Source organism: Asparagus officinalis, chromosome 2 (genome assembly GCF_001876935.1).
Source record: "Asparagus officinalis chromosome 2, Aspof.V1, whole genome shotgun sequence".
Lineage (NCBI taxonomy): Eukaryota > Viridiplantae > Streptophyta > Magnoliopsida > Asparagales > Asparagaceae > Asparagus > Asparagus officinalis.
This window is the reverse complement of record NC_033795.1, coordinates 2,566,546-2,576,462: the sequence shown is the minus strand read 5'-3', so window position 1 is coordinate 2,576,462 and position 9,917 is coordinate 2,566,546. Positions and strand designations below refer to the sequence as shown.

General features: G+C 40.1%; 1 protein-coding gene across 1 annotated transcript in view; it reads left to right on the top strand.

Moving 5' to 3' along the window:
* Nucleotides 922-9,917, top strand: part of LOC109829895 (THO complex subunit 4B-like) — a 10,271-nt gene continuing 1,275 nt past the window's right edge. Inside the window, exons 1-4 of the mRNA XM_020396980.1 lie at nt 922-1,134; nt 1,281-1,418; nt 9,393-9,461; nt 9,537-9,721. Of these exons, the coding sequence (XP_020252569.1) occupies nt 970-1,134; nt 1,281-1,418; nt 9,393-9,461; nt 9,537-9,721 (557 nt within the window). The 5' untranslated portion in view covers nt 922-969. The remainder of the gene's footprint in view (nt 1,135-1,280; nt 1,419-9,392; nt 9,462-9,536; nt 9,722-9,917) is intronic.

Sequence of the window (9,917 nt, the reverse complement as noted above, 5' to 3'; positions counted from 1 at the left end):
TCCCGCTGCCGCCTCCACCATGACCATCATCTCCCTCCCCATCCTCTCGCTCGCCAGCCCCCTCGCCTCTGGCCCCGTCAGATCAAGGCCGACCTAGTCCCCCTTCTTCGATCAAGGCTGACGAGCTCTGATCCCGCACAATCCTCGCCTGTGCTCGTGTTGTTGCTCCCTCGGGTGCGGGATCACAGTGGGTTTTGAATTTCCAGGGTTAGGGTTTTGTTTTTTGTATGATTAGTTACCAGTTGGTGCTTGTTCTTGATCTTTTGGTTTGGTTCAGGGATCCAAAGCGAGAAGATGAAGAGATTGGGGTTTCAGAGAGTTCAAATGATTGACAAGAAGAGGTTGATGATGCGTCTCTCTTTGCTGCGTGCGCCATGAACTGGAGCATCGAGCTTGAAAAAGGCCTGCACTCCAACAACCCAAGTAAGTACAATCAACCCCACTCGCTCAATCTCCAAAACCCTAGACTCAATTCCCCTTGTCTTCTAAATCCCAGCCTCGTCCCATCCAGTCTGCCCAAAACTGCCCACCCAGTACCCCTTTTTCAGCCAGCACTAGTGTAAACCGACCGCACTGAACCGAATCGTATCAGTTCGGTTCTCTTGAGATCGTCGGTGTTGTTCGGTTGTTAATTTTTTTGTCGAAACTAATCGAACCGACCGAATGCTCACCCCTACTGTTGTCTATCCTTTCAAATCTCTTCCTCTTGCTCTTGCTCTTTGTGGCCTTTGTTGAGAAGTTTCTATGCATTAAGCGGGAAAAATGTAGAAAAGACGAGGGAAAAGGACTAAAATTAACAGAATTTAGTGGACTTGAATTTGAGGACCTTACTATTAAAATAAAAGAGATTTGAGGGCCTTATAGTAAAATACCTACATTCGGCCCCCCGGCCCGCAATATATGCTCTCTCTCCTCTCTCTCCGGTCAAAAACCCTAGCTCCCTCAATTTCTCCTCTCAAAACCCTAGCCATGTCGAGCGCTCTCGACATGTCGCTCGACGACATCATCAAAAACAGCAAGAAGTCCTCATCCTCCGGCGGCCGCGGCCGAGGTCTCGGCCGCTCCGGCCCCGGCCCCGCTCGCCGTTCCCAAAATCGCGCTGCGAATCGTCCCAATCCTTATTCGATGCCCAAGGTAAAAAAAAAAACCCCTCCAAAAAGTTAAAAAGCTACGGTTAGGGTTAGGGTTACCTCACTCGGTTCAACTTCCGATCTCGCTCTCAATCTCAAGGGGACCGCAGTTACTGCTTTTTCTCATTTTGGTGTTGTTATCGGATCTAGGCGGCGGACTATGGTGTCTATACGGATCAGATTGCGGCCTTTTCGGTTCCGGCAGCGTCCAGGGTTTCTTCGATCGAGACGGGGACGAAGCTTTACATCTCTAATTTGGATTATGGCGTATCGAACGATGACATCAAGGTTTGTTCTTTTCATTAGTTTATGTATTGAGCGTTATTATTGTGTTTGTTAATTTTGTATCTCGCATGAATATGAGAAAATAAGTTTTTGAGTTAGGTTGCATCATAACGCTGGTTGAAGATGTTGAAAGCTGGAGTTGCTTTTTTTTTCAGTTCACTGGAAGTATTAATGTTTTAGCAGCAATACTCTATGATCTTATTGTAGAGTAAAGGAAGTATGCAATCAACCAAAAAACTCTATTACTGAATGTAAACTCTGGCTATTATATAGCCTACAAACTTAAACAACAAATGCTGAAATATTGCTCACTTTCTTAGCCACAATCAGCTATGTGAGACTTATTCAAAAGCAACTAAAACCCTACTGAATAGGACTTCTAAAACAGATTAACAAACTAGCTAAATAATAGGACAACTTTCAAGCCTCTTCATTCTCTCCCTCAAGCTAAACACAGTGAAACATGTTTAGCTTACCTTACTGACTTCACACATTCCCAACATGCCTCTGAGTTTGACAAAAGCATCAGACTTGAGGGGCTTGGTCATAATGTCCGCAACCTGATCAATACTTCCACAATGTAGCAGAGCAACGGAACCTTCTTTAGTTATCTCTGAGAAAATGGTACCTCACTCGAATGTGTTTATTACGACCATGTAGAATTGGATTTCTTGACAGCTTAATAGTGGAGGTGTTGTCACACATGATGTTGGTGCATTCCTCCTCTTCATGTCCGAGCTGCTCCAAGATCCTCTTTAGCCATATAGCTTGACAAGCACTAGTTGCCTATGTAGTGGACAATGTTACAATTGGTTGCTTTTTCGAATTCCATGAGATGGCTGTTGAGCTTAGCATGAAGACATAACCACTGGTACTCTTGCTATCTTCAATGTCCCCCGCATAGTCATTGTCAGTGAATGCAAGTAGCTTGTTGCTTGTACCATGCTTGTAGTAAATGCCATAATCCATAGTACCCTTCAACTACCTTAATGTTCTTTTAGCTACTTGCATATGCAGCTCTGTTGGACTTGCCATGTATCTGCTCAGGAGGCTTGTAATAAACATCAAATCTGGTTTGGTAGAAGTCAAATAGAATAGACTCCCTACAACCTGCTTGAAAAGAGTTCCCTCCACTGCAGTCCCATTCTTGTCTCTCCATCTTTGAACCAGGAACAATAGGAATGCTAACCATTTTGCTTTCTTGCATTCCAAACTTCTTTAACACCTCAAGAACATATCTCTTCTGATAGATAAAAATTCCTCCCTCCTTTTGTAATACTTCAATTCCGAGGAAGTAACTCATGCTTCCCATATCAGTCATATTAAATTATTTCATCATAGATCTTTTGAAATCAAACAACAAGTGCGCACAATCACCAATAAAGATCAAGTCATCTTCATAGATACTTACAATGATTATGTGGCCTTCACTGCTTCGCTTAGTGAACAATGTGTGCTCACTTGCACATCTCTGAAAACCTTCCTTCATGAAATAAGTCTCAATGCGGCTGAACCAAGCACGGGGGCTTGTTTCAAGCCATATAAGGCTTTGCGTAGTTGATACACCATGCTTTCTTTCCCCTTTTGTTCATAGCCTTTTGGTTGTTCCACATACACCTTCTCATTCAAATCTCCCTGTAGAAACGCAGACTTGACATCAAGTTGAAAAATTTTAAAATTTTTTCCATTTCTTGCGTGCTGCCAAAGCAATGATAGTTCTCACAGTGTCTAGTCTTGCCACTGGTGCTTATACCTCTGAGTAGTCAACTCCTCTATGTGAATACCCCTTTGCCACTAGTCGAGCTTTGTACTTGATCACTTCCCCATGTTCATCTCGCTTTGTTTTGTAGATCCATTTCACACCCACTTTCCTTGCTCCACTAGGTAAGTCACAAAGAACCCAAGTCTTGTTCTTTTCGATGGCTTGAATTTCGATATCCATGGCCTGCCTCCATTTTTCTTCTTTGACAGCTTCTTCGAATAAAACATGATCTTCGAAATCACCAACCACCATGTATGCTTGTTCCTCTGCTTCTTCTTCTTCACTTATACCTTCACCACTCACATAGTCTCCCATCCATGTTGGCATTCTTCTTTCTCTCCTACCAATGACATTACTAGTCCCTTCTCCATTCCTTCTTCATTATTCCCCCTTCCTAAGTTATTCTCACCATTTTCTCCTTCACTATCAAATTTCATATCAACATCTAAACCACCATTGGCCTCACCTCTATGCTCTCCCTCACTCTCATTACCACTAAAAGCATCATCATCCCAAAACAACTCTGCTTCTATTTGTTCCTTATAATTTGTACCCTAATCCCAACTCTTTTCTTCCTCAAACACTACATCCTTACTAACCACAATCCTCTTTGTCTTAGGATCAAACAAACGATAACCCTTTGACTCATCACTCACACCTAACAAAATACAAGGAAAGCTCTTATCATCAAGTTTACTTCGTTTTGCCTCTGGAATGTGTACATGTGCCAAACAACCCTAAACTCGAAGATGTTCTACTAGAAGGCTTGATTCCGCTCCAAGCTTCTTGTGGAGTGATGTTCTTCACTGCTAGCGTTGGACATATATTCAGCAAGTAGGTCCTGTTTACAGCTTCCGTCCAGAAAGGTTTGGGAACCTTTTTAGCAGTGAGCATGCAGCGCACCATGTCCATGACTGTTCTTTTTTTGCGTTCTGCCACTCCGTTTTGGTGTGGTGTGTATGCTGTGGCTAATTGCCTCTTTATGCCTTCTTCTTCACAGAATGTCTTGAAATTGAGAGTTAAACTCTCCTTCTCTGTCCATCTGCAAACATTTAATGGACGCCTCTGCTTCCTTTTCCACCAATTTCTTATATGATTTGAAACATTCCAAAGCTTCTGATTTTCAAAGAGCAAATAGACCCAACCCTTACGACTATAATCATCAATGAAGCATAAAAGATACCTCTTTCCACTGTTTGAGATTGGTTCAATTGGGTTGCAGATATCGGCGTGTATAAGCTCCAAGACCTTGCTAGCACGCCATTCACTTTTCTTAGGGATTGCATTGCGGTATTGCTTGCCAGTGAAGCAACCAGCACAAGTGACACTTGAAGCTTCCAGTTAAGGTAGACCACACACCATTCTTTGTTTGCAGTGTCTTCAAGCCCTTGTAGCTTATGTGACCATACCTTTGATGCCAAAGGTAAGTAAGATCAGAGGAAGTGTGTAGACATTCTTCAACAATAGAAGCTGTGTTGGAGCTCTCATTCAACAGAATAAACATCCGATTAGCAGATTAGCACGCATGTTCGTGTGCGCAATCAACCCTTTGTACAGATGATATATATTGCATACCCCATTTTTTATAAAAATGGCAAGTTCACTTTCCTGCAACTGCCCCACACTTAACAGATTGTTTCGAAGCTCTGGGACATAGTATACATCTCGAACATGAAAAGTAGTTCCATTAAACACCAATCTAACACTACCTTTTCTGGCAGCTGTCATTCGAGAGTTATTTCCACACTTAACAGAGTGCTTGTGTCCTTCTACCACTGTTTTAAAAAACCTCCGCCTAGTCCGCTTAGGCGTACGCCTAGGCCTAGGCGTTACCTAGGCTGCCTAACTAGCGCCTAGGCGGTATTTAGGCTGCCCACCTAGATTTTACGAGTGTTTAGGAGAGCATTGTCTGCTTACGTGGATTGCATCCTGTAGGCATTGATTGTGATTTTATATATCGCATCCTACACGTCCTTCAAACTCCATTAACCTTCAAATATGAACACCTCTACTACCTCCTCCGACATTCAGCAAAACCTCATCGATTACCACTTAAAAAAACGCCCAGAAACCGCTTAGACGTCCGCCTAGGCGACTAAACATTGGGCGTCAAGTCCGACGCCTAGAAGCGCCCAGCGTGTAATGTAACATTGCCTTCTACCATGTTTGAAAACATACCTTTGTCTCTGCACATATGATTAGAGCACCCTGAATCCAGGATCCATGCATCATTTCTTTTTGCTTCATTCTCTTCTACGTAAGCCATCAACAGAAGTTCTTCTTCATCCAATTCAGCATAGTTTGCTTCTTTGTTCCATTTGGGACATTCATATTGAAAATGCCCCAAATTATGGCACTTAAAAACATTCTACTGTGGCCCTTGTGAAAGTCTGCCTCCTTCTTCCACGTCCTCTACCTCGATATGCTCCTCTTCCTCTTCCTCTGCTGCTTTCTACCTTGAGTGCTTGCTCTTCCACGTCCTCTACCTCGATATGCTCCTCTTCCTCTTCCTCTGCTGCTTTCTACCTTGAGTGCTTGCTCACCATCTCGGCTGACTCTCTTGAACTTCTCTTCCTCTTCCTCTGCTGCTTTCTACCTTGAGTGCTTGCTCACCATCTCGGCTGACTCTCTTGAACTTTTGTTCATGGACCACCAGAGAGCTTTGAAGCTCATCAATGGACATTGCTCCTGTGTCCTTTGATTCCTCAATTGAAACAACAACATAGGTGAACCTCTGTTAATGTTCGAAGGATTTTCTCCACCACCTTAGAGTCTGGCATATCCTCTCCATTGCTCCTCATTTTGTTGGCCACTGCCATGACTCCGGCAAAGTATTTAGTAATGGTCTTTCATCTCAAGCACCTCAAAATTCCATCTCAGTGAATTGAGAAGTGACTTCTTCACACGATCATGGCCTACAAATTTCCTTTTCAGGGAATCCCAAACAATCTTGGACGTGCGCCTGTCCAAGACTTGTTCGAAGATTGCTCTATCAATGGCCCTGAAAAGATAATGCTTGACCTTGTGATCCTTTGTTCTGGCGTGCTCCAACTGCTCCAGCTGTGTGTCAGTCAACATAGTCCCTGCTTGAGGCTCCTCGAAACCATTCTCGACTAAACTCCATAGCCCTTTTGTACGAAGAAGATTCTCCATCAACCCACTCCAATGATCATAATGAAGACCATCAAAGTGAGGATTTTTGCTGAAATCTTTTCGTCACTCATTTTCGTGTTTCTCTCTTCTTTTCTTAGCTAAGCTGCGGTTTATTTGTGTATATCAGGCCCAGTGGGCTCTGATACCAGTTTGTAGAGTAAAGGAAGTATGCAATCAACCAAAAAACTCTATTACTGTATGTAAACTCTGGCTATTATATAGCCTACAAACTTTAACAACAAATGCTGAAATATTGCTCACTCTCTTAGCCACAATCAGCTATGTGAGACTTATTCAAAAGTAACTAAAACCCTACTGAATAGGACTTCTAAAACAGATTAACAAACTAGCTAAAGAATATGACAACTTTCAAGCCTCTTCACTTATTAGTGTTGTTCTCATGGATTTGGATCCTTTCTAATTAGGTGGTAATTGAAGAGGATCCAATTGTGATAGTGGTTTTTCAATGCCACATAGGATTTCCACAATTATGATAGTGATTTTTCAATTCATGCTAAATTTTGTGAATTTAATTTTGTTTAGGATAAAATCAAATATTTCTAAATATTTCATAAAATTCGTAGAGTTTGTGAATTTAATTGCATTATTAATACGTTTGTCTTACTCGATCATGAATGAAATTTCCTGGTCTATTTTATAGTGTCATACCCTCTGTGAATCATATGAAATTAACAGATATAATACATATATGTATACATATCATACGTATACGTATACATGTTCATGTTCTTTTCAATGTTTACTTGATGCTATCGTTCGATTATTTTTCTGTGGTGATCAGTTGTGGGATTTTTTTCAACTAACTTCTCTAACAGCTGATTGCTTGCTGAATAGGTTGATTTTATCGTAATAAAATTAAATTCACAGAATCTAGTATGGTATTGAAAAACCATCATCATAATTGTGATAATCCTACGTGGTGTTATTTTAACATTTAAACTTAACATTGATGGTGGTGATTTAAAGAATTGGATCCTCTCCAATTACCGCCTAATTGGAGAGGATCCCAAACCTGTTCTGACATCAATATGGATGTGTGGATAAAGGACATTTTCACTGAAGCTTTATGATGATGGTCTTTGTTCAAAATTTTCTTCCTAAATTTGGGTTTTATAAAGTCGAATTTCCGTCATAAACCTTTCATATAGTTTCTTATTCATGTGGGTTGCTTGTCTTACTGTTCATCTACAGGCCTACTACTTTGGTTGAAATACAAAAACCCACTCTAAGAATATTGGTATATGTTCTTGTGACCTTCTGCTACTTTTTGGTACATTGCAGCTTATGATACTTGTCCTTCTGAGAAAATACTCATCTTTCCACAATACAGAGTTTATACACTGCTGTAGCCCATGCTTGCATTACAAAATGCATTGGATAAAGTTAGGATTGCAATCTCATGGTCCCTGTTGTTGAAAGCCAATTCCTAAATATCACGTCTTGGAATTTTCGTTTGACCTCATGACCAAGTATCGTCTAGTTTTTCTTAGCATTTTTTTTTGGAATGGTGGCCGTTCAATACCTAACTTGAATGAGAATAATTAGGTACAAGATCATGAAAGCAATCAATTTTTATTTATCATTTCATTGTTCTAGTTCACTAGCTAAACTGTTGTAGTAGTTGAAGCAAGAGGAAAAGAAGAAGGAAGCCCAAAATTGCCTAACCGGAGGTTGGAAAGCCTAGGCTAATTTTCGGTTGTCTGGGTGCTGCTTTCTCCTATGTGGCTGTCTAGATGGCGTCCAGATTGCTGTTTCTAACACTGGTCTCTAAATCATCAACCTTCAAGTTTTTATTCTTTTTCTTTTTCTTTTTGGGTTTAAATTGTATTATTATATTAGCTCCTATAACTTCCCAACATGTTTTATGCATATTTTCCTGGAATATCATTGTTATTTGTCAGTTGCTTGAGTTGCTTCAATAACTCTTTAATTACCTTTCAGCACTTTTGTCCATTGAAGGCTTTCCATTAGCTGCTTCAATAAATCTTTTAATAACCTTCCAGGTGCTTTTGTCTAATTATATATTACTAACTTCTTATACCAGATAGCTGTGGGCATGTGTGGCAATGATAATTTGGGGTTCGAGTAGCAGAATTCCTATTTGATCTGTTTAACATATCTCTCAGTCTTAAATGTTTAAACTTATGATCATATTTGTTTCATGTCAGGAGTTTTGGTAAACAAAAGAAATTGTTTCTGGAAGAAATTTGTGCCTAAGAAATATAGATTACGTTGAAATTCTGTGGTGAAAAAAATATTTATCAATTTGCATTTCAAGTAGAAGTCATTTTGTTTCTTTGGGGATTCATTCACAGAAGTAAAATTAGGTAAGGGATTATTGGCTTTGGGTAATTGGATTACGGAGTTCAATTCAACGTGCCTGAAGAAAGTCTCTTGGCCGCCACTTCTGTTGCACTGCCTCTTGGACCATTTGGTGCTTCCGACAGGACAGTATTTGGTTGGTTTTAAACAGATAGAAGTTAGTCATTTTCTTTATTCAGGTTTTGAAAGTATGTAGTTTTTGAAAGTTCGTCTTTTCACAAGAAGGTTCATACTGGATATGCGATATGCTAAGGTCGACAGATAGGCTGTATGAGTTAGTGCCTTTATGTAAGGAGAAAGGTAGCATTTATTGGGTTCCACAGATTCTATTAGAGAAACATTCCTTGGTTGTTGTCAAATTGTGTTCAAAGACTTCATTTTGCGGATGTCATTTTAAATGTTATTTTTAATTTTATTTTAAAGAAATGGATGTCATGTTAAATGTTAAAAGTATAACATATCCTCTTTGAATCGATCCTCTTTACTAACAAAACATATGAGTGTTTACTAATTTGATTTAGTCCAATAGTGATTGACAAGCGATTATAAATTGTCCATCACCCTTCATAGTGCAATGACTTAGCAGTATCTTTTCCTATTTCATCCATCTGTTGAATCCTTTTCTTTGGGGTACTTTTAGACTGCATTAACTAATGCGAAGTTGTTCAAGGGTATTACTTATATTTTGCTTCGTAGCTTATGTTTAATTTTTAATGCAGGAACTGTTTTCAGAGGTTGGTGATATCAAAAGATACTCGATCCATTATGATAGGAGTGGAAGATCAAAGGTAGGTGTTAAGCTTTTCTCAATCTCTTTTCTTGACCCATGTTTCCTGCTTCTTTATCGATTCTTGTAATTTTAGGGGACTGCTGAAGTTGTCTTCTCGAGGAAGGATCATGCTCTTGCAGCTGTTAAGAGATACAACAATGTGCAGCTTGATGGAAAACCAATGAAGATAGCAATAGTCGGCACAAATATTGAGAAACCTGTAGCTTTTCCTCCTGTTGCACATGTGAATTTTGGAAATCCTTCTGGCATTCCCCAAAGGTGTGATATTTCTGTGCTTCGCTGCCAAAGATTTTAAGTGCTTCACCATTACAGTTGAATTTCTTAATGAATAAATTTACCATTAGTAGCTGGCATATATTTTTGATTTGTTTAATTTATTCTTCTAATACTAATGTCTTTTTTATTTGTTTTTTGGTTTTTTTTTTTGGCCGGGGGGGGGGGGGGGGGGGGTTGG